The sequence below is a fragment of the Antedon bifida genome, chromosome 10, assembly GCF_963402885.1.
Source record: "Antedon bifida chromosome 10, ecAntBifi1.1, whole genome shotgun sequence".
NCBI classification, from domain to species: domain Eukaryota; kingdom Metazoa; phylum Echinodermata; class Crinoidea; order Comatulida; family Antedonidae; genus Antedon; species Antedon bifida.
This window is the reverse complement of record NC_136235.1, coordinates 2837384-2864453: the sequence shown is the minus strand read 5'-3', so window position 1 is coordinate 2864453 and position 27070 is coordinate 2837384. Positions and strand designations below refer to the sequence as shown.

The window sequence follows — 27070 nt, the reverse complement described above, 5'->3', positions numbered from 1 at the left end:
TAGAAATAAAGTGATTGTTTGGCATAAACACGAATCCAAAAAATAGTAGCTGTGATCAAAATAAAATGAACTAATGCTAGTATGTACTGTATGTCTATTACAGGCAATTGATACATGTGTTTTTATGATTCATAGTTATCTATTAATTTTTGAAATATGTTGTTTTCTATAGTGGTCTAGGTTAAATCAATTATGGAAAAGATTTAGTGTCGAGGGAATACTGGAAGAGGAATTAGTACGTCATTTATGGCGGAAACTGATTGAATTAGATGAAAGGTACTTGGATATCTTCTTAGATGTATTGAAGATGTTTCAACTTGTATTCGAAACGCAAACTGTGATGGTGAGCTTTTGTTGCTTCTTAACCATTTATGAATTTACACTGGGGGTTATAAATAAAACATCAACAAAGTAAATAGCCAGTTTAAATTGTTTTCAATATGGACACTTCTAATTCTTACTGACATTCTGCAATTTCTACGACATTTTAGTCAAATTATCTTACAATAGGCCTCAATGGCGGGAAGCAACGGGAGACATATTTTTGAGTGAACAAACAGTAGTGAACAAAATCTATTTTATAGGAAGAGGAACGAGAAAATGACAGCGACCGAGTGTTCCTGGTTCCTTCTCGGATACAAATTAATGACGATGCTTTGGAAGTAAAGGAAGATTCGAGTAACATGGTGTCGATCTATTTGACTACCCCCAAACCTATGGACTTTCTTCCTGACGCCGTCTACCACATGTTGATTGTTGAGTTCTTACACCTCTCGAAGATTCAAGGGAGGAGAAGTGATGATTTTCAATTATACCAAAATCGTAGTGATTTTGGATTTGATAATCACGTTGTCAGTTTTGGTGCCGTTGAACATAAAGAGGATAGCAAGCAAAGAAGACGACAAGTTAATGCATTGAAGGTGCGTATTTATTTTTGGCCATCATCACCACACCAAAGTTCTAAGTCAAAATCTGAGCACATACGTACAAAGAATGTTTCTAACACACACTAAACAGCAATCATTTGCAAATTACATGATGATTAGCCTCAATTAAGATATAATTTTACTCATCCTGTAATTGGCAAGATGTGCATAATATTAACACAAATGATGGTAAATACACACATACAAACTAAATTGTGTAAGATGTTACAATTGCTCAGGCTTAGCAGTCCCATTTGATCATATTGGCAGCCAGGCATATTATTAGCAATCATTAGCAAAGCGACAGTGACAGTGTTAACACTATACCTCGTTATTTGCACTCCTCGAATGTGCCGCAGTTTAACATATTGCCTCGTTGGTTACAAAAGTAAACCTACCTATGAGAGTAATGGAGTCCAATATTATTTATCTCTTCTGACCATTTGTTTCTGTTAGTAAATCACATTTATAATATAGAAAATTCCATAATTTATTCATTTAAAACAAACTATTTATGTATAATTTCTTTCGCCTATTTTAGGAACTTTCTAATTTATAAATATAGCAAATTTTAAACGTTAATAATAACCACAATAATTCCTGATGATTGACTATTGTATTTTTCAACAGTTTCAAATAACACGCAGAGATGAAATGAGCAAAGATGAGAGAGGTATTACCAGGCTGATAGATAGACCACAGCCAGCTTTTTGCAAAGAGGTAAGGCAAGCCAAACCTACATCGTTCAATGTATGATTGATGTACATGATGTTGACCTGAATTGACTTAAGAGTGAAATTAAAATAATTTGTCATATTTCGAACTATGAGAAATAGAATTTATAAAATGATACACAACATCGGTAACAAAAAACCCATTCATATTATCACGTAGGTTTTAGACTTTCTACAGAAGCATTTGGCATCCAAGTGTACAGTCGGCTACAAACTGTCCGTACTCTGCATAGCGTGTGAATCTTCCAAGCTACATTTCCATGATCTACAACGATGCTTAGACAACCCGACTGTTTCATGTGGAAAAATCGCAATGGTTACTGAAGGCTTCAGAAAACTGTTTTTAACAGGTGATTATCAAAAAAAATGTACTATTATTTGGCTTTTTATGTAACGAATTTTACTGTACGTCTACCTTATGTAATATTAATGCTTATATTGAATGGAACAATATTTTTTTAGGTACAGAACGGCCCGACGCAGAACCATTTACACAGTCGAGTCAAAACCCAGGTAATTTACAATGACTTTTTTAATAATAAAAATTAGCCATCGTCAATATCAAAAGTGAATTCGGCCTATAAACAACTTAATAAATATATGTGTTTATATAATACAGGATCATTCGAAACAGAATTTCAGCAAATGTTGGTAAAAACGTCACGCTGTTATGATGAATACGGTTCACTTGACCAGCTGAAGATGTTGTGCAAAGACCTGATAAGACCTTTCAACGATCTACAGAATGCTGAAAGCACAATGGAGGTGTTTGAGTTAATGGAACGCGCCGGTTATCTTACTGCTACCAACTTTGACGTTCTCATCGACGTAGTCAATGTGACTGATATCAAGGTTGTTCTCGATGTTAACAAACTGCTAAAGGATAGACACGATCAAGCCGACCATCAGGTAAAATCGTTCTCACCGTATCGACAAAAACTGATTAACTTCGGTAACGCACTATCAAAAGAAAATTTAACAACACTGGTCCACCTAGAGAGGGTTTCTAAGAAACAATGCAGCAATCAGTGGACTGTGATATTGGATCTTGAACAAAGGGGTATCCTAAATAAACACAAATTGGAACCATTTATCGAAAAGTTGAAGAAGAATGAGTTAACATTAGCCGCTGAAGAATTAGAAGATAGTGACAAGTGTTGAGTGAATGCAACATGGTTTACCGGTAGGCCTACTTAAATACAGGAAAGAGAAGAGTCGGTCTTACCAGATATGTTAGTATCAGGCTAGTTAAAGAATAATGTGTAGAATATACATCTAGCCTTATGACTTGGTTGCTGAATTACTGGCTTTACGCTGAGTAGTCTTCTGACTGCTCCGCTGAAATGATACGATTCCTACTCAGTATACTGGTCTAAATCCAATAATCAAAGGTTCAACAGTAAATTTCACAAGGAATATTGGTACACCCCAGAGAGACAGCTTAAGTCCATTGCTATTTGTCACCGACCTCGAACATGCCAACACCTATCAACTCAGTATATCCTGATGACATTGATTTCATCTCTCGACATCAACTACCGCAGCATCTATGACATAGAACGGCTTTACGCTAAATTCAATCTTGTTGTCAACAACCAAATTCACCTGTATTAGGAAACAGACAGCAAAGTCCGAATGAGAATGACGGTAGGTAAAGAATGTTGGCTCATTGATTGGGAACAAAGAGGATAAGAAGCTTTCTGCAGCGGCCTTCAGAAAACTAAACAAAATATGGACAAGTAATAAAAAGGTTAAGGAAAAAAAAGTCTGAATATCTACAGCTTTCTCGTGAAATCGATCTTACTCTATAACTGGGAAGTGGGGTCCAACTAAGATTGATGTAACAAAGAACACTTTTCACAGTAAATTTATTCTATAATTTAATCATTTTCATTTTGCATAAATATACTGTACGATTCATTGATATTAGTAGTAACTTTGATTAAGAAATGTATTACAATGTAAATTACTATGGTTTTATACAACATTTTAGTGGTGAGTATTTAAGGTTTTTCGTTAAAGGTAATAAGGTGTTATGTTCTTATATTTATTTTTTTATTTCAATTAATTAATTTACAATGTTCCCTTTGCGTAAATATTATAATTACGATACATTGATATTACGTTAGTTTTATTTAGAAATGTATGACAACGTAATTACCTGGCTTGCTCAGCATGTTGGTAATTGGTCATTTAAAATGTGTTGTTAAAGGTAGTGCAATACTATGTGTAGTATAGGCCTATTAGCTTATTTTCTTGACTATACTTTTTATTTTTATTAGTTATTTTCCCATGTTCATTTTGCATAAATATATAATATTCATTAATATTAGTAGTAAATTAGATGTAATTTGATGTAAAATGTAATTACTATGGTTTGGTGATGGATAATTTAAGGTTTGTCGTTAAAGGTAATGCTTTGGTATATTGGTTTTTTACTATATTTTTTATTTCAATTAGTTATTTTACCATGTTTCTTTGCATAGGCCTATATTCATTGAAATTATATGTTGCTTTGATTTAGAAATGTAAGACAATGTCTTTGTTTGATTCAGCATGTCGGTGTTGGGCCATTTAAGGTAAAGTGTACTATATATTTGGTGAATTGGTTAACTTTTTTTGACTATATTTTTCATTTTAATTAGTTATTTTACCATGTCCATTTGCATAAATTGTCATTATATTAGTTTGATTTAGAAATTAGTTGTGATTTATTTAGTGATTGATCAGCTTTGTGATTAAGGTAACGTGTAAGCTACGGATTATTTAGCGCCACTGTGTACATTAGCACCAATTAAAAAATGTCTGGTTTATTTGAAAATAATAAAAAAATAGTATTGTAGATTAATTGAAATGCACCAAATGTACACTCTAAATTCGGTTTGGGTCAAATATGTAACTAAACATTTGGGTCAAACATTTGTTTTTTTTACCTAGATCTGGTTCACGAGAATCATGTTCTTGGTCAATTTTAAACAAAACATGGGTTGCCGAAACGGATAAACATTTGGGTTAATTCGACTGAGCAGTTTAGGTGTTTCCGTTCTTATTTGATGATGTAGATCACCTGACCCTTCTCGCCTGTTTTTCCTCTATGAACAAATTGTCTCCATAACGGTCTATTAGTGGCCGTTCTGTAAGTTTCTGGAAAAGTAAAGATTTGATGACGAGGCTTTCCTTCTTTATTCTCTCCACCAATGTTCACCATCAAGCTCTCTTCCCATTCTGACAGTATACATACTACTGTATGTTAATCTTGTTATAATAAACTATTGATTGTCTTTTGTTTGATATATAGGCCACATTTAACTGTCGTACGACGTTAATCATGTACCATCATATATTTCACCGGCATTTGACCTTGTTTAGCATACCTTTTTATTTTGATCGCTTGATCGATTTACCAATTGATCGATATTAGTGTTCTCTATCTATAATTTCAGTTATTAGCTGTAGTAGTAGCAGCAGGTTTCATATTGGGTGTTTCCTTCATTACTTATATTATATGCCTTCAATTCAGAATAAAGAAATAAAATTGGCTAACTTCACAGACAATACATAATAGTAGTACTGTAATACGAGATAGCAGAGGAAGTACGGCCTTCCTGTACAGTTTCCTATTGGGTGTCATTACCTGTATATTATATGCCTTCAATCCAGAATAAACAAATAGAAATGGCTAACTTCACAGACAATACATAATACAGGTATGTTGTTCTTTGTAAAATAGTTAATCGTTCAATCACATTGTTGTATTACATTATTTAACATTATTAAATTAATTACTTGAGAGTTTGGCGCATCTTTTGATTACTATATAGTACATACTATGCGTGTGAGCTGCACTGACTAAGATCTTTGTTTCAGATATCACACCTCTCTTCATTATCAACGATATCCTTTTTCACTGTGCCTGAACACTCTTAATATATATGTATGTAGTTAATTCAATATAATATTTTAAATCGCTTTCCAATCTTTGTCAACCTGATGATAACCTCAAATGTTGTAAATTGGGTATAGAATTGTATGCAATAGATTTATTTTACCAAAATGTTTACTCTTCATTGATGAACTAAACTCTCCACAAAATAATGTTTATTTTTTATCATGAAACACTACCGGTGGTCCAGGCTTAGATAAGTGTGACCGTCACAAACAAGTTGTATATATCCCAGCTTAGGAAGAGTCTAAATCTCGTCGTCAGAGGACACCTATTTAGGTTGCACATGCGCACTTAATTTATGAGATAGATGGACCGTATTTTACCATTTGCACAATTCGTCCATACAGTATGTAGTGTAATTTGCAACACGATGGTGAAGCTGAGTTGTTGTCGTTTTATCTGTCATTTTCATGCAATTCCACTACAAAACCATGAATCATATGACTTTTATTTTATCTTTCACCTTAAGTTAACATTATTATACAGATATTGACTGCTTACAGCTTAGTTTAGAGGTTAAATATAAGATTTGACATCCCAGAGGGAATGATATTAGGCCTATGTTCTCGAGAAATATATTTCTCGAGAGCATAATATAATTCCCAAGGGGTTGTAAAATCTTATATTTTACCGCTATAAAAGGCGATATTGTTATATATTACATAGCCAACAACAAGTTGAATATCTACTGCTGGGTCGGGTGTAGCTATCTAGGCCTCCTTTCTAATAAGCCTGCCTAGTTAGGCGTTACATTCACCTTACCTTGCGAAGAATAATATACATATGATTACTAATTAATGATTCCTTGGCAATAATGTATTCACTTAGGCTTAGGTCGTTTAAATTAACTGAAGAATTTCCATCCATAAGCCTACATTAATACTACTAATAATAATATTATCAGGTAGGCCGAATAAATAATAATTCGTCTTCTTCGAAGTGCCGAATCACCGGATATTCAGCCCGCCGCGCGTACCAGGTTACTACCGTGAGTATTAACCAATCACAACCGGTTTTTCAATTTGCTTTTAGGTTTTGTTATTATTTGATAAATTTAGTTAACGAGTATAATCCTCATTTTAAATAACTAAAGCACTGTTCAAACTTCTCAATACTATCCTATGAATAATTCGTTCTAAGAATTAAAATATTCGTTCAAATTGTTGATGTCGTAACGTACGAAATAGATATATTAGGCCTATAGTGTTTATTATCTTCGCTAACAAAAAATTTCGAATTAGCCGTAAAAGATAATAAGTGGCTACAGTACAACGTCAAGTAGGAGGTGGCAAATATCATATCCGTTTTACTTGATATGCTGAAGACGCTATACAAAGACAAATGCGATGGTCATCTTAAGGCTGCAGCTGACTAAAGTGGTTTTATTCCTTTCCTTCTTGTCAATAATGTGGCCCGATTTTAAAGGGTGGAAATAATATGTAGATGACTTAACCATAGCAGAAGTTACAAATTCAAAGAGTATATGTTTACAATATTTCAAACTATTTCTTACAGATTTATTGCCATTGTAGTGGATAGGCTATCTCCATGTAGCTTTTGTAACCGGTAATAAGGTAGCATGGATATAGTTACTTACTACAATTTTGATAATGAATAGCCAAAAGCCAGAAATTCCAATCACATGAGAAAAATTAAATTTAATTTAATCTAAAATAAACGATAACTTATACTTGGTTTGATTCAGCATTTTTGGTGATCGGGCATCATTAAAATGACTTTTATACACCTCAATTAAAATTCTTTGTTACAAATGGCATATAATATTATTTAAGATAAGATAAGATAAATCTTTATTGTCATGAACACAACAAGGCGAACATGAAATTGGTTTTCCTTGATGCTTAAAAACACATACAATATATAAAACATTAAAAATATCAATACAATACATTAAAACTATATACAGCAGTAAACAAGTAAACAAACTATCTTTGGAATGTTGTGTTGGAAACATGAATAGAGTTGTGGACAAATGATTTCCTACATCGAGTGGTATTGCACATTAAAGGACGAATTCTACCTGATTTATTAACAACATATTTATCATTCAATGGGTGTGAGTTATCTTCCATTATTTTCTTAACTTGGCTAATAACATCGCGCCTGTAAACTGCGTCGATAACATTGACATTCTTTCCTATTATTTTACTAGCAGTTTTCATAGTACGGTCAAGTTTCTTTTTATCATTAGCACTCAGACTATTGTACCAAACAACACAGTTGAAAGTTACAACACTAAGAATAACACTCTGGTGAAACATAAAAAGTACATCATTATTGGCTCTGAAAGAGTTCAGCTTTCTGAAGGTACAGCCGTTGATTAGATTTTTTAACAATATTTACAGTATTTGCATTCCAATTTAATTCACAATCTACCATTGTTCATAAATATTTATGTTCTTTTACAGTTTCTATCTTTTGGTCGTTTAATACAATATTACCAATAACACTTTTCTTCTTTCTGAAATCAAAAATTAATTCTTTGGTCTTATCCGCGTTTAATATAAGAACATTTTTCTTACACCACGACTCAAACAACTTAAGTGTATTTCTATACTCATCTTCACAGTTATGCTGAATTATACCCGTAACAACAGAATCATCTGCATACTTAACTATACTAACATTATTACTTTCAATTTTGAAGTCATTTGTGTAAAGAGAGAAAAGAACAGGAGAAAGAACACATCCCTGAGGGACACCAGTGTTAGTGAAAAGAGTACTAGAAGAATGTCCACCTATCCTAACCACCTGTGGTCTGTTTGATAGAAAATCACCAATCCACAAGATTATGTGTGAATTAATATTCATATCACGGAGTTTATTTAATCATTTTCTTGACTACTTTTAGTTTTATTTAGTTATTTTACCATGTTCATTTTATAAACGTTGTAATAATATAGGCCTACAATCTTTTGAAGATATCTCATTTAAAAAACACTCTTATAATGCAATACTATTGGCTATTTTTTCAACCACATCTATATACTTTTTGGAAAAGAATGATAATCGACTTAAACATAATGTAGAGTATATACAATAATAACAATCGTTACAATTAAGGTATAACAGAGATTATTTTGATTTAAATTCTATTTTCTATAAGGTAATAACTCCTTCATTCTTTCTTAATTCTCGGATAGTGATTATTTTTATTACATAGAAATTAAAGTTTATTGTTTTTGAATGATAATAATATAATATGTAAATATGGGTAAATATAATAAGTAATTAAAAGTGAAAAACAAAACACTTTAGCCAGTTTTGATCTCTGTTTCAGTTGCGTACATTCTAAAACTTATGCTTTTCAACTAAAGTGGTATATAATAATAGGGAGGCTATATTATCAAGTAGCAGCCACTTTTGGTCACTTTCTTCAATGCTTTATTTGTTGAACACTTTACAATACTAAAAAAAAGGGGGTGGGGTGGGATAGAGAATTGGGTTGCGAATTAATTGGGAGTGTGTCCAGGAGTTTTTTTCCCTAGCAAACACAAGATGTGATTTCATTTTGTTTTGTTCTACCACATGCATGAAGGTGAGGACCAAGTGAGTGGGCTGGGTATAATCCACCATGATTGATTTTGAAAACAAAAAATCAGATGACATAAAGAAACAATAGTTGCTGAATTGTAAAGAAAATCAAGAAATGTAGCTAATTTTAGGAAGCTTGTTTGCCATCGTCGCTCGATGGACAAGGTTTTACAGAAACTTCTGTAACATTTAAAATAGTTGGCATGGATGATGACATTTTACAAAACTTTCAATGAAATTGTTAATTATCTTTACAATTTTTGTTTTGGATCTCAAGATTGCCTTGACATAATATTTATGTCAAGTTCTTCAGGTATAAACATATTATTCGTCCACCTTCATTATGTGTTTCGTATTACCAATGATTCACTTATAATTTCACTCTTCCCTGGTTGCATCATAAACGTTTCCAAATGACTTGGGTGTTACTTTTTTTTGTTAGAGGCCCCCACTAGAACCTTTATAACAAATAAGAACACTTGTCATTGTTTGTTAAACCTTTCCTCGTCGGTAATTCCAACGGATTGGTATCACGGATGACTTCATGAACTTCATACAAAGTTTATTTTGTTATGAATGAACTTTTTAGAAGGCCCCCAACATACACAGTATAGGTCTATAGAACCTAACTAAACAAGAACACATTGTTGTTAAACCTTTCCTCGTTGGTGCTTTCAACGGATAGGCATCACGGAAGGCTTCTCAACTTCACAAACAATTTATTTAATTCTGAATGTTTTTTATTATCAATAATAAGTCGTGTTATTTATACATATTTTTATGGTTAATTTCAGAGTTCTCTTTAAAACATAATACTGAATGAAGTCATCATTTTGATTAAGGTTGGCTGTTGTATATTAATATTTACCTTGAATTTACCTTAAACTGTACGACTGAGAACTACTAAGTGTTTCCCTGCTACCAGTTAACCTAGGTAAAATCTGTTTGAAGAGCGTATTAAAAATGCCTATGTATACAAGTAGGCCTACAGTAATAATTTTATCCAGCAATTCAATCTGAATCAAGGTGCGTGTTGGAATGTGTCACGGTTCACTGGTCTTTTTGTATGCAGTTGACAAATACCACTAACTTATTATACTGTATTTATAGTATTAACATTATTTTGTCATATATATTCTCAGTTAACTATTTATTTTATAAATTCTATTTATTCTTGTTTGATAAATTAAAGATTGTTTGGAATATCACAGGGAAATTCTATAATACTATACAATTTAAAGACAAAATACCAATGAATTTTTATTTGTTGACAAATGAGAAATATACTAAATACAAGTTAAACCTACTGTATTAACCATAACCATGCATTTACCAGCATAATATCAATACACTACAGTATCCAATAACATACAAAACAAGAAATACAAAATGCTTGGCAGGGGCAGCTTAAGCAAAATGCATGGCTGTAAATTCAAATAAGCCAGCTATCCATAACATTGTATGATGTTCTGTTCAAACAAACATGGCACTTTCATTCTTTACTCAACAACTACAAGTAAACTGAGTGCTTACGTTATTGTATATTGTTATTATAATAACTCACTCCCTATACAAAATGTACCTAAGATTAGATCTGAAAAGAATAACAAGTTTTGATTAGTTATGCACCACTCATTTTTAGAGTCACAGTTGTGTTGCATTCCGTTGAGCCCATTTGTTCGTTAAATAATTTACCAGAATAGAATCTGAATGTCGATTTTCCATGGACCTTACCAACAACGCTAACGATGGAGCGGGTTCTTTATAAGCACATTAAATTAAAATAATGCAGATTTGTTGACACATTTTATGAAAGCAACAACAAAAATGGAGAGTATTCCTGCTAGTGAGTAAGTACACGATTCGTTGTTCATAATCTTTCATTTTGATCATCATTCATTATAATCACTTTTCATTATGATCACCTTTCATTATGATCTCCTTTCACTATGGCCACCTTTCATTAGGCCAAAAAAAAAAAATTATTGTGTTGGCCACGCCCGACCGACCCTAAACTGCCGAAAATGAAGGTCGGCTTTTTTTTTTTTTTTTTTTTTTTTTTTGAGAGCCAAACGGCAATTTTGAAACCAAATGGTGAAAAAATATTGTCTTATTTGCCAAATTGGCGAACATATTTCACCTCCGCCGGACGTGTAAAAAAGAAGCGTGCAACCAACCGTGAATCAATCACGTGATAGCCGGAATACGCGATTATTAATTTTTGGGGGATCTAAGTTTAAATCAAATAAACACTTTGATTACACAGTGGTTAAGACAGGTTTTTAATAGTTATCACATTTTTAAACACCCTCATAATTAATGGACTCTACCAATGTTGATCTGCAGCAAAAGAACAACAGATCGTACATCGCACGAGGTTGTTGATGCGGTGTTTTTTGGTTTGACTGTACAGTACTACAATCCGATTACGGACTTGTTAAATGATTTAAAAGGCATGGGTTCGCCAAGCAAGTAGGCCTATATACGTTTAATAAAAATGTACCTAAGATTGTCGTAAGCTCTTTTGTTCAAACTTGTTATTTATATAGCGATAATCCATCCGTTCCGGCATGCACGCTAGGCTTCTAGCCGGACCTCTAGCCTCGATCGATCGATGTCGCTGGTGGGGAATTTCCCCGCGATAAGAAATCGGCGAAATATGGCTCAAAAAACGGCCTACATTTTAATGTGATATCTTTAATGCCAGTGTAATTACGTATGGATAAAACAATATAAAACTCAATATTTTTCATCTAGAATAATATGTTAACTTGCGTAATGTAGCATTAACACGGAAATAGTTTATTTCGATCTTGATTGTTTTTGTTGGCTTTAAAAATGGTAGCTATATGGCTAGCCTAGGCATTTTTGCCTCAAAAAGCTAGGCCTACGTACGTTTATTTAATAAACCTTTTTTTAAACTTTTGTTGAAACAATTATAGCTAGTGTGAGCCTAGGGTACTATGAAAAGTGTTTAAAAGTCTTTTTGTATCAATTGTGTAAATTGTTTATTATTTTGCCGGCAACACATTTTTGGTCTGAAAAAAAAAAACTTTTCCTACCGACCTACCCATTTTTAGGATTTACCCAAAACGTGGCCAACACAATATTTTTTTTTTTTTTGGCCTTATGATCACCTTTCATTATGACCACCTTTCATTATGATCACCTTTCATTATGACCACTTTCATCATAATCACAGTTCATTATGGTTACCTTTCTTTATGATCACCTTTCACTATAGCCACCTTTCATTATGATCACCTTTCATTTTGATCACCTTTCATTATGGCCACCTTTCATTATGATCACTTTTAATTATGAACACCTTTTCATTATGAACACCTTTCATTATGAACACCTTTCATTATGATCACCTTTCATTATGATCACCTTTCATTATGATCACCTTTCATTATGATCACCTTTCATTATGATCACCTTTCATTATGATCACCTTTCATTATGATCACCTTTCATTATGATCACCTTTCATTATGATCACCTTTCATATAATTATGTATGATCTTTATTTATTTATTCTTTATATTGAGTTGCCTCTTCAGTCTAAGACTGTTCTCCCATATGGAACGCCTCCTCTGCCTTCAGTTCACATTTATCATGCAGTACACACCAATCGTCATGCAGTACACACCAATCGCCATGCAGTACACACCAATGGTCATGCAGTACACACCAATGGTCATGCAGTACACACCAATGGTCATGCAGTACACACCAATGGTCATGCAGTAGACACCAAACATCATGCAGTACACACCAATCGTCATGCAGTACACACCAAACATCATGCAGTACACACCAATCGTCATGCAGTACACACCAATCATCATGCAGTACACACCAATGGTCATGCAGTACACACCAATGGTCATGCAGTACACACCAATCGCCACGGCTGTAAAACTAAGACTATTTAACCTTCTTTTATGGAATTCAATGATTGCAATGGCCTCCTAGTCGCGCCTATGTCTCGCATAATAAATTATTGTATATATAAATAACAGAGCATTCACAGAGATGTGTAGCGGTTAAAATAAGTACAGTATGTCAAGCATAAAAGAAATCTTAGAGTCGATGGCCTTAGTTTTACAGCCGTCTTAATGATCACCTTTATATTCATCCTTTTCTGACAAGCTTTATGTTTTGTTTACACTTTATTTAACAGCAACAAATTGTGGCAAGCTATTGTTTCAGAGAATTGGCCAGAAGTTGAACGACTGTGTGCATCCGAACCACACCTTGTAAATACTATGTCAGACAGTGTAGGTTGTTGTTTTATATCAAATGATTAGCCTAAAAAAATGTTTTGATTTATACAAATGAAAACATGTACGTTATTTGGAACAAGGCAATCAAGATTGCCTTGTTTGGATTCAACCTTCACGAATGTTTTGTATTATAACTCTTAATGGCAGGCCTGTCTCTGCTGACCGTACATATAGAACGTTAAATAATGACAATTTGTGTTATAAATTCCGTGAATTAAAATTAAACTCTAATGAAATTTGATTTATATTGATGTATCAGTACAGCTAAAAATTACTACAACGTAACCCACGCTCCAGCTTCGTGGCCACGCGTGGCTACGAGGTATAATTGTTTTTGATCACGATCCTACGAACTGCATTGTTTTTTGATCGCGATCCTACGAGAGGCATTGTTTTGCCACGCGTCTATTGTTATGTGTTGTTAAAATGATTGAAAATACAGCAGTTACGCCCGATATTTTTTTATTTAGCTTAGCTAGCTATAGGCCCAGAAAAAAAAATCAACGAAGTACCACACATCCGCTATTAAATTCGTACAGAGTACCAATCTAGCATGCCATGCAGTGTAACTACTTGGCCTATATTACCTGTAAACGGCCCCTTTTTCAGCGGCGGGTAAGGTGATTTGATTTGATTATTTGGGTTAACGATGACCACTCCACTGAGCAAACCTTACCCGCCGCTGAAAAAGAGGCCGTTTTGACCTGGTTTGCCATGTTTATGATATTTCGTGTGCTAATCGAGTCGAATGCAGTTTTAATGATGCACTCTTGGCGTTCCATATCTGTTCGTTTGTTCGTGTCGACACATTCAGTATCAAATGGCGATATTTCTGTATTTTTTCAATCAATTGCTTGCTTGCGAGTATTATATAAGGTATGGTTTAGAGATATTTGGCTATGTTCGGCTTCGTGATGTTATACCACACTTAGGCCTAGTCTAGGCTAGACTGTAGGGGTCGTCGGTTTCGTGTTATGGGTCGTCCAATTAGGATTAGGCCAACTAGGTCGTCCAATTCGAGGTCGCCCAGTCGTTGGGGTCGTCCAATTCGAGGTCGTCGCTTTCTACACACCCCGTCACAGCACGCGGAGACCTGTGTAGGGGAATACCCTTTTATGTCAAGCAAACAACTATGCTCTGTGTTCGGCTAGCTCCAGAACCACGATGTTCAGCAGTTATCAAATAGAATTTATCTTGTAAATTTTAGTGTTAGGTTTTAGTTAAAATATATTTTAAATTCTTATGTCGGGGGTGGGGGATCCCCCCCCCCCCTGGTTACGGGCCTGCCTAACGGCACTCGTGCGGCCGGTGAACCTCAGTGAAGTGGGCCACGGCCAACTTTTTGTATCAACATGTTTGATTTGCGTTGTTTTTATCACATGTGATAATGAAATTCGCTCGACCACCGATGTTTCGCGTGATTTTTTTTTCGCTACCAGTTGGTGCACTCTTTAATGTGGGTCATAGGTTATTTGATTTTATTCAAAGAATATATTATTATTTTAGCGGTGTTGGCTGATTCCTTCGTATAGGGTCATATTTATAATTACTTTTTACGCAATCGTAGTATTATTTTGGGAGATATTGTTTTAAATCAATTTTTCTAGACAAACTCTCGTACGACGAAATGAAACGAAGCATTTTTATCAATATTTTAAATATTAACAATCGCTATAGGCTCTGGGCCTAGCCAACAAGGCCTGTAGTAGCTAGGGAAGACAGGCCTACTCGTAGAATTCGTAGATCCAAGGTGGGTTATTATATTGGCATTGTTCTCTTTTGATAGCTGGTAACAATGGTGTATATTCAAGACCTTCCATCGTAGGAAGCAAAGCCGATCGTATTATCGCGATCCAAAAACAATACCTTCCCGTCGTATCGCATGGGAACGCGTAGGAACGCGTGGCAACGCGATAAAAAAAAATACTTCGTGGAAGCGCGTGGGATCGCGATCAAAAGACAATACTTCGTGGGTTTGGCGATCATAAAACAATGCCCCACGCGTAGGCTAGGTTACGCGTGGGAACGAAGCAGTAATTAATAGCTGTACTGAAATAGTAATACATACTATAATCGTCAGTTGAGATATAATTAACTGTTATTTTCCATACAATAATAATGATTTACACAATAGATAGGTAGGCATATGTATTATCAACATCAACATACAATATCATAATATCAAATATAAAACAATTTTTATTCACAACAGTACGCTTTTTTCTGAATGAAATATTTAAGAATAAGGAAAAAGAAAATTATAATTCAAAGGATATTCATAATTCAATAATGATGATTATGGTATATATTTTATGCATAATTATTTATTTTTAATGTCTCTCTTCAAAACAAATTAAAACCTGTACATAATCCATATACGCATTGAGTCACTTTAATGTAATACTATGTATGTTTTTTCTTGTTAGAATAATCAAACGTTATTAATGAGGAGTGTGTGGTGGTATTATATTCCAGAAAACTTAGTAATTCAGCTGATTGCTCAAGCATCAGATGTTTGCCTGGAATACAGCTCGCAATATGTAAGGACAATCAGATAGAAAACACAACTAATGCGTATACCTTGATTTACCTTGATCTTGGACATCCTACCTTGACCTTGCAAATCATATTCATGTTTAGTTCCCTTCGTTGTTGGGTCTTTTATTAATGGAAAAGAAGTAACATACTCTTTCCCAGTGTAGGTTGAACTTCAGAAATAGTAAAAATTCTGTCCTTCCTACCTACAGTGCACAGACATGAAGACAGTTAATTAAAACAAATATGTTGAGTATCGTTATACGTTATGTTATTTTATATGTGACGATTGTTTTATGTAATTTTGTTGTTTGTTCACAGAGGTTATCTACTATTGTTCATTGCTTATCACAAAAAGGGTACTCGATCGCATTGAAACATGTTTTAGAACGAAACAGACAACACGTGAATACAGCAGATGGGGTGAGTAGAGTACACATTAATAAAACAACTTGCTTTAAAATACATTTAAAAGGTAGACGATCGACGTTCAATGCTATATGGTTATATAAGATAAGATAATGTGTTAATGTCATGGTCACAAACATATATTCTATGTAAATGCACTTCTATAAGCAAACTAACATAATAATGTAAATCAGATTGCCTATTATTGTATGTAGTTTAAAGACTGCTTACACACTAGGACGATAACGATCGACAATATAAGAAAAATATAGCCCTTTTTTACATAAAAAAATTAAATAAATAAAAGAGCCTTCTTGAACTATAAAATAACCATTTATGATTGATCAAATGACGTCATGATCAATAAGAACAATAACATCGTTGTATCGGTACGATATTATTGCTCTTACTAATTAAGACGTCATTTGATTGGACATGATAAATATCATTTTCATCAAAGACAGCATAAATGGTTATTTTATTTACAGAATGAAAAATCTTCTAATTTCTTTTGTTTTATGTTTATCTTTTTATCGTCGATCGTTATCGTCCTAGTGTAAATGGACATTTAAGCGATTAAAACTGGATTAATTAAAAATGCAATCATTTTCATGTACGCCTTCCACTCTTCCATCTACTCTCAACCGTTATAAGAGTTTTAAGAGTTCCACAATCGACTGTACAACACCGATGTATCTGATTAATCTCTGCCCGTACCTACAATAAAGACTTTGCACCGAAAAGATTAAAATTATTGGGGTATGTTTTCTTGCGAATAGTTATAGAACACGTTATTGACATTGATTTACATACTATTTTGCTATTTAATTACAGCTATTTAGCGATACACCATTGCATGTTTGTCTCGAATCACCGGATTTAACTTACAAGCAACATCATGATACTGCCATCTGCCTGATGACGTATGGAGCATCGTGTTCAACAAAACAATATGTAATCATCAAATATAATTATATTAAATTAATGATTAGTTTTTACTCAAATTAAAATCAGGTTTTTAATAAATTAATGTTTTTATGAGTAAACACTTTTTGACGCAATAAGCAGTAGACATTTAATGATTAGATTGCACAATTTAAATGTTGTGATAAAACAGTAGCTATACTTCAATTTGGGTCAGAAGGTACAGTATGCATGTTGAGCGTGTGAGTCATTAACGTGATATTTACAGATAGAAACATTTCAAATAAAATCACACAGTGATGTAATATAGCCTGTTTCTCCGTAAGCAATAACATCCGATTATAAAAAATTAATGGTTTCAGTCAAACTCAAACTTTATTCGAACAATGCTTTTGGATCAGAGGAACACGCTTATGCAACGGTGCGTTCTAACATTAACAATGCAGTTACAAAAATAAATTACATAACAATTAAAAAATTAATAAAAAACGATCAGTAGGTAAATTTAAATAAATAAATTTAGTATTGCAGCCACAAAATACTTAAATCAATGTAGATAATTTTTCAAGACTATCAAATATTGAAACTATTAGAAAAAGTATTTATTATAATGTGGATAAAATAAATAAATAATACTTAAAGTTATTAATTTACGTGATGGGCGGTAAATCTTAGTATAGTCTTCTATACCTCTATGCAGTAGTTAAGTATTGTTTACAAGGAAATAATATAAAAAGGTCATCAAGTAGTACATAATGTTGCTTTTCAATATTACCATTAGAAAAAATGTCCAAAAATGATCATACCCAAAATATACAAGATCATATACGTGAATTAAAATGTAAGTCTGTCATAGTAGCACGTTTTGCACATTAATATAAAAAGTGGTCTGTATTTTCTACTTTATGATTGTTAGGCTTACATAATTTGTAGAAACCAAACTGTGTTTTCCTCGACCATGTATTCATTAAATTGAATCGGTCTTATATTTATAAGTATTACTGTATGCTATTAATTAAAACTATTTGGTGTTTTAACTATTATAAGTAGGCTAGCCCTATAACGAATAATTTAATTTACTTGATTGATTACTTTAATTGATTACGAAATAGTTTTGTAAACATGTTTGCATTTATTATTTGTTTAGGAAAACAAAACACCGATTGATCTGTATAAAGAAAATGAGTGTTCAGGGTATGATAAAAAAACTAAAAAGGAAAAGAAACGAGAGCTCATACAACTGATAGAAGGCAAGTAGATTTTTTACACCTGACATTGTTATGTATTGTTAATTTATTGTTGGAAAATATAAATTAGGTGTGTGAATAAATGAAGTTCAATGAAACGTAAAAATCGTAACTGTCCATGATAGGTTTGTTATTATATATTAAACCGATGGTAATTCAATTCCTGTTGATATAAAAATAAACAGAAATTCGTTTAAGCTTCTGAACAGACGAAAGGACAACTTATTGATCAATAAACTTGTGACGTTTACTGAATCATTAAAAATTCAAGATAAGCTGGTTTATCAATCTGTTTTGTGCCATTTTGCTGGAAAAAATAAGAATTAAAACGTTTTTAAACTTGAAAGGTTCTATACAATTAAAAAAGTATTGGATCCAAAAAGGACACTAAATAACTTTGAATCATAGCAAACAACAAGATAAGTTGTTAAGTGGTGATATGGATAGTATAACAACGTGCTTGAGGCATTTATTTATTACTGATTATTCTGTTCTGATTCTAAGCTTTAACATGATTTAAAGACGCATCCTAATAAATTAAACATTTGCTATAAAATTGCGTCTTACATAGTAATCATACCACTGGTCCAAATGCTTACAGTCTGAACAATTAATTTAATATAACAGTTTGTTATTTTCGGAAAAAATGATCTTTTTCTTTGATAATATAAATACATGGCACCATTAATTTATTATCCAAATATTTGTGTCTTAGAGTTTTCAATTCCAGCTGAAGTAATTGCTAGAGGTAAGGAAGCAACTGCAGTTTTCAAAGAGGCTCTAAAAAATGGTACAGTTACAATAGTCAATTCAAGAAGTATGTTCCTTGGGAAAGAAGGAGCTGGCAAAACAAGTTGCGTGAAAGCTATTCTTGGAAAAAGGTATGTTTGTTTATGATAATATGTAGATTATTCTACTGAATTATTCTATTGCGTATAGAATTGTCGGCGAATTATAATCCTAGACCTAACAGAAGATTAACACAATATTCCTAATGTTGTATTATTATAATTTAAACATTGTTGGTGGTCGTCAATTTTAGTGAAGACAACTTGAGGAATCCTATACTTAAAGTTCATGTTTCATAGTGTAGAGATGTCCAAAAACGTCTCAAAACAGCAGTTTGATGAAGCTTTGCCTAGGTAAAGCACAAAGTCAACATGCTTCAAAACAGTTAATTTCAATAATAATTATGTAAACATTATATTATGACTGTTTAGTAATGTATATTATCGTTTAGATTCGATCCCAAGGAACAGTCTACCGACGGAATAGTTGTCGCAAACACACTGGTTGAAGCGTCAGGAGACGATTACCAAAAGTGGCAGGAACACAATATTGACGGTATTGAAAAAGTATAGTGTTAAAGGTTCTTGGTTGGTGATTTTCAAAATTAGTTATTTATTGGGAACTAGATCTAATGAAACAGATTTTTTCCAATTATTCATTTCTAATATAGCATGATATATTGCATCGATGGAAGATCGCAATAATGTTTATGCCGACCATTATAAGATTGTTGGTATCTTTAACATACTATATACAGAAAAAAACACTTACATTCAGTGTGAGGAATTAATGGTACAAAAACAATTAATATTTACCGAATTAGCACCTGAAAGAATGTAATGATGGTGGTAAATACCTTCTAAAATTTACTAAGCCTGAATAAACATCAGTTCGAGTAAAACAAGGAATTTAATTGTTTAATTAAGGGTAAATTGGTATTATAAACCTGTTTGTTGGAAGAAGGTTTATCCCACATAATCTATAATGCCTCCTTGATATTACGTAGTTGTAATATAACGTTATTATGTATTTTATAGTAATTCAATTATCGAATGAGATTCGAGAAGAAGCAGTGACAGAATATGTGGCAAAACAATTACTACAAAGAAAATCTAGCACGACTTCGACATCATCCATCGAATCTGATCAGATAGAGAAACCGGCTGAAGTTATGGTACTTTTTTCTCTTCTACTACAAATTATTAGAGTATTATTTGTTGAAGAATTAGACGAAATGTTAACTTATCTTTCTGATTATTCGTAGGATGTTTTAAAAGAAGAGGAGGAATTGAATCTAGAGGAAAAGGGTATAATTATTATTGTCCGTTTTGTATTTTTATTACGATCAGAATTATCATCAGTATCGTTTGTATTTTTAATGATGAAATAGAAATAAGCAAATAATGTTGTATTTGCCTTAGATGACAGAGGAAATACACTGGCAAAGAAGTTTCCTGAACAAATTCACAAATTACTTGTTAATAAAATCAGCGATAAACTTGACACAACGGCCCACACCGGTGGAAGACAGACAGTTGGTGTGCTTGGTAAATTAAAATTTTGGGCATCCGGAGACAAGCAGCAGACATCGAGCCGAACTACTAAACCTCAGAATATTAGTAGCATTTGGGATTATGCAGGGCAGCTGACATATTATATAACACACCGAGTGAGTAGCAACAATACATGGTCAAAGTTTTACCAATATTTAATCTTTTGTATGATTTATCTTTAGTTTTAGGTCGAAGGTAAAAGCGGGAGGTATCAGTGTTATTTGTGTGGTTTGCCGTTCAATTACTTTATTACAGTACACTTTATTCCGTTTAGTTGTTCCTGACAGGAGGCGTTACGTACATTGTAGTGTTCAGTGCAGTAGATGGACTCCATGAGATGGTAAAAATAAGGGATGTAAATCAAAGTACCAACAAGAAGAAAGCTCCAAAAGATTGTGTAAATTTATATATTATGATTTGTTTTCTTTTTGAATTCTAAGGGAAAGTTGTTACTCCCAGCCATTGTGCCCCAGTTAGTCGGTTGACATTAGCTTATCAAGCCGAAGTTTCCTCTTCTTACCGTTTGAAAAGTAATTATAAATTAATTTGCGGTAATATATGACTAGCTGTTTAGAATGTCTTGTGCCTGTAGATTATAGTTATTGTACAGTTATTTATTGTTTTCAGGGATTTTGGGGAATGACGAATTTGGGAATGACTGTTTTCTGGATAAGGTCCATTTATGAATACGCCGTGGTGCGGTATAGGCCTAGCATAGAGAGAAGCTTAAACGGTGTAGTTTTACCGCCCATTATACTAGTCGCTACTCACAAAGACAAAGTTAAAGGAAGAAACGAAGCTGAGAAAATTGCCAAGGTAAGTGACGTATAAGCTTGATAACATTTATTTAAAAGATAAGTTATGTATATTTAGATTTGAGAGGATTAGCTTTTTTACCTTCACTTTCTCTACCCTAAAAGAGAGATGAATGAAAATAATAAGAATACTATTAAAAGATCACCAAAAGATAATGCTGTTTGAAATACATTTTAAGATTAGAAATACATTTTACACCAATAGATGCAATACATTTTTAGAATCAACGCTGTAATGAATTTTAATTCACAACATAATATTTCTATCAGTAATACATTTAATAATGGTGCCTTCAATATGAAGAAACTGTATTCTCTCATCGACTATATTGGACTTATAGTATAATTTATATATACAGTATATTGTACTGGTTATATGAATACATGTTTAATTATGTTTGATATTACAGATTAAGGCTATGGGGCAAGAAATACTTGAAGCTATCAAAGACACACCATACGAAAAACACGTAGATCCTGAGATATACATGGTAGATAGCAAATCTGGTAGAGGAATTGAGAAACTCAAAAAAAGAATTGGAATTTTCATGAATGAAATGAAACGAAAGATTCCAATCAAGTGGGTTGATTTCCAGACCAAGATACAAGAACTTGGTAAAACAAAGCTGTTGTTGTCCTTAAATGAGGTAATTTAAAGTCAAATAATTGCAATGTTTTTCTTTCAATCAAAGATTTTAGTAATTTAATATCGGGAAAAATGTAGGCGTAATTACTGCTGATAAAAATAACCACTTTGAAGGAAAATATTATTGTGAAACTGAAAAAAGATTCAAATTGTTTATATTTATGACCCGGAAGTGTGACAAATTGTCTCCTTCACTTCTAAAAAAATGCGAATACAATTTAGGCCTATATATGCCGTTCATTCCTGTTACACAGTGGTCAACGCGCAACACGAGACGTATAGGCTGTTTAGTTGACTACGCGTTCGAAAATCAATATTTACGCCCTAGTTTATGTATCAAAAATAATTTATTGAAAGTGTTCCATTACCTCCTTCTTCTAGATAACCAAAATCGCAAATGAATGTGAAATTGGTGATTCAGAACTGACTATGGTTCTGGACTACCTGAATGACACAGGGAATATTCTGTACTCTAAGAATGAAGAGAAATTAAAGCATGTAGTGCTAATAAATTTACAAACGATGGTTGAAATGGTGACAGAAATCTTCACTGACAAAATACCAGACAGCATCGGCGGAAAGGTAAGTTGACATCTTGCCCAGCTTGTTTAGAATGAGATGTGAAAGATAAACTAATGAAATTATCATAATTCGAACATTAAAAAGCATTTTATTGTTTTGACATCTCTGTTACTGCCTAACTTCTGTTTCTGAAAAAGTTTGTTATAAATAAAGTGATTGTTTGGCATAAATACGAATCCAAAAAATAATAGCTGTGATAAAAATAAAATAAATTAATGCTAGTATGTACTGTATGTCTATTACAGGCAATTGATACATGTGTTTTTATGATTCATAGTTATCTATTAATTTTTGTAGTGTATGTTGTTTTTTATAGTGGTCTAGATTAAATCAATTATGGGAAAGATTTAATGTCGAGGGAATTCTGGAAGAGGAATTAGTACGTCATTTATGGCGGAAACTGATTGAATTAGATGAAAGCTATTTGGATATCTTCTTAGATGTATTGAAGATGTTTCAACTTGTATTCGAAACGCAAACTGTGACGGTGAGCTTTTGTTGTTTCTTAACCATTTATGAATTTACACTGGGTAAAAAGCCATTTAAAAATGGTTTCAATATGGACACTTCTAATTCTTACTGTCATTTTACAATTTCTACAACATTTCTTAACATAAATTATCTTACAATTGACCTCGAAGATGGCGGGAAACAATGGGAGACATATTTTAATTTAATAAAAAGTAGTGAACAAAATCTCTTTTATAGGATGAGGAAAATGACAGTGACCGAGTGTTCCTGGTTCCTTCTCGGATACAAATTAGAGACGATGCATTGGAAGTAAAGGAAGATTCGAGTAACATGGTGTCGATCTATTTGACTACCCCCAAACCTATGGACTTTCTTCCTGACGCCGTCTACCACATGTTGATTGTTGAGTTCCTACACCTCTCGAAGATTAAAGGACGGAGAAGTGATGATTTTCAATTATACCAAGATCGTAGTGATTTTGGATTTGATAATCACGTTGTCAGTTTTGGTGCCGTTGAACATAAAGAGGATAACAAGCAAAGAAGACGACAAGTTAACGCATTGAAGGTGCGTATTTATTTTTGGCTACCATCACCACACCAAAGTTCTAAGTCAAAATCTGAGCACATCGTTCACATTAGTCCTACGAACAGAGAATTTTTCTATTTGTTAACACCCACTAAACAGCAATCATTTGCAAATTACACGATGAAGGTTTGTGGAGCCTCAGCTGGTGGTTAACGTGCTTTCGTTTTTAGTTTCTGCCTCAACCTAATAGGAAAAAAATAATGCTCCCTCCATAAGCCTCAATTAAGCCCGATATAATTCTACTCATCCTGTAATTAGCAAGATGTGCATAATATTAACACAAATGATGGCAAATACACACATACAAACTACTGTAAATTATGTACGATGTTACAATTGCTCAGGCTTAGCAGTCTCATTTGATCATTGGCAGCCAGGCATATTAGCAATCATTAGCAAAGTGTCAGTGTCAATTGTTAACACTATACCTCGTTCTTTTGCACTCCGCGAATGCGCCGCAGTTTAACATATTGCCTTGTTACTGTTACAAAAGTAAGCCTACCTATGAAAGTTATAGAGTCCAATATTATTTATCTCTTCTGACCATTTGTTTCTATCAGTAAATCACATTTATAATATCGAAATTTCCATAATTTATTCATTTAAAACAAACTATTTATGTATAATTTCTTTCGTCTAACTACGAACATTTTATGAACTTTCTAATTTATAAATATAGCAAATTTTAAACGTGAATAATAACAACAATAATTCATGATGATTGACTATTGTGTTTTTCAACAGTTTCAAATAACACGCAGAGATGAAATTAGCAAAGATGAGAGAGGTACTACCAGGCTGATAGATAGACCACAACCAGCTTTTTGCAAAGAGGTAAGGCAAGCCAAACCTACATCGTTCTATGTATGATGATGTACATGATGTTGACCTAATTAAGATTGAAATTGAAATAATTTGTCATATTTCGCACTATGAGAAATAGAAATTCTAAATGATATACAACATCGGTAATACAAATAAACATTTATATTATCACGTAGGTTTTAGACTTTCTACAGAAGCATTTGGAATCCAAGTGTACAGTCGGCTACAAACTGTCCGTGCTCTGCATAGCGTGTGAATCTTCCAAGCTACATTTCCATGATCTACAACGATGTTTAGACAACCCGACTGTTCCATGTGGAAAAAACGCAATGGTTACACAAGGCTTCAGAAAACTGTTTTTAACAGGTGATTATCAAAAAAAATGTACAATTATTCGGCTTTTTATGTAACGAATTTTACGTCCACCTTATGTAATATTAATGCTTATTTTGAATGGAACAATATTTTTTTAGGTACAGAACGGCCCGACGCAGAACCATTTACACAGTCGAGTCAAAACCCAGGTAATTTACAATGACTTTTTTAATAATAAAAATTAGCCATCGTCAATATCAAAAGTGAATTCGGCCTATAAACAACTTAATAAATATATGTGTTTATATAATACAGGATCATTCGAAACAGAATTTCAGCAAATGCTGGTAAATACGTCAGACTGGTATGATGAATACGGTTCACTTGACCAGCTGAAGATGTTGTGCAAAGACCTGATACGACCTTTCAACGATCTACAGAAGGCTAAAAGCACAATGGAGGTGTTTAAGTTAATGCAATCCGCCGGTTATCTTACTGCTACTAACTTTGAAGTTGTCATCGACGTAATCAATGTCACTGGTAAACAGGGTGTTCTGGAGGAAAACAAACTGCTGAAGGACACTTACGAAAAAGCCGACGATCAGGTAAAATCGTTCACACCGTATCGACAAAAACTGATTAACTTCGGTAACAAACTTTCAGAAGGCAATGTAACAACACTGGTTAACCTAGAGAAGGTTTCCAAGAAATACGACGGCAATCAGTGGACTGTGATATTGGATCTTGAACAAAGGGGTATCCTAAATAAACACAAATTGGAACCATTTATCGAAAAGTTGAAGAAGAATGAGTTAACATTAGCCGCTGAAGAATTAGAAGATAGTGACGAGTGTTAATTGTGTGAATACAAAATGGTTTACCGGTACCTAAATATAGGAAAGTCTTAAGATATGTTAGTACATAGACTGTACCATGTGGTTTCTGTTCTGATTTAAGTAGCAAGGTTTTAGACAAAATTATTTAAATTTAATTTAGAAATATATGATAGTTGCTCGCTTGATACAGGCTATGTTAGTACCAGGCTAGGTAAAGAATAATGTGTAGAATATACATCGAGCCTTATGGCTTGGTTGCTGACTTACTGGCTTTACGATGAGTAGTCTTCTGACTGCTCCACTGTGCTGCTTTGTTTCATGATGTAGAAGTCTCAATCCAATAATCAAAGGCAGATTTCACAAGGAATATTGGTACACCTCAGAGAGACAGGTTAAGCCCATTATTATTTGTCACCTACCTACTATTAACTCAGTGTAATATCTTGATGACATTGATTTCACCTCTCGACATCAACTAGCGCAGCATCGATGACATCGAACGGCTTCTCGCTAAATTCAATTTTGTTGTCAACAAAGATAAAAACCAAATTCACCTGTATCAGGAGACAGACAGCAGAGTCCGAACGAGAATGGCGGCAGGTAAAGCAAGTTGGCTTTTTTTATTGGGAAGAAAGATAAGAAGCTGTCAGCAGAACCCTTCAGAAAACTAAACTAAACTAATTAAAATGTTAAGGGAAAAAATATCTGAATCTCTACAACTCACTCGTGAAACCGATCTTACTCTATAACTGGGAAGTTTGGTCCAACTAAGATTGACGTAACAAAGCACACCTTTCAGTTTGCATAAACACACTGTATAATTGTCATTAATATTAGTAGTAAATTTAATGGATGGCAATGTAATTATGGTTTGATATACAACATTTTAGTGGTGGATAATTTAAGGTGTGTCGTTAAAGGTAATGCGGTGGTATATTAGTTTTTTACCATATTTTCATTCTAATTTTTCATAAACAGTATAATCATCGATACATTGGTATTATGTTTTATATAGAAATATATGACAAGTAATTACTTTGATTCAGCATGTTGGGGATTGGTCATTTAAAGTTTGTTTTTAAA

General features: G+C 33.2%; 1 protein-coding gene across 1 annotated transcript; it reads left to right on the top strand.

Moving 5' to 3' along the window:
- Positions 1-13287: 13287 nt before the first annotated feature.
- LOC144854476 (uncharacterized) lies at positions 13288-26008 on the top strand. Its single transcript, XM_078712434.1, has 20 exons — positions 13288-13447; positions 15880-15993; positions 16310-16411; positions 17231-17350; positions 18468-18570; positions 19283-19448; positions 19808-19911; positions 20394-20530; positions 20621-20663; positions 20778-21025; positions 21184-21306; positions 21537-21725; positions 22135-22371; positions 22752-22952; positions 23269-23439; positions 23661-23990; positions 24756-24845; positions 25013-25202; positions 25310-25360; positions 25467-26008. Exons 1-20 carry the CDS (start codon positions 13436-13438, stop codon positions 26006-26008), a joined length of 3273 nt encoding a protein of 1090 aa, XP_078568560.1. The 5' UTR covers positions 13288-13435.
- The last annotated feature ends 1062 nt before the right edge of the window (positions 26009-27070 follow it).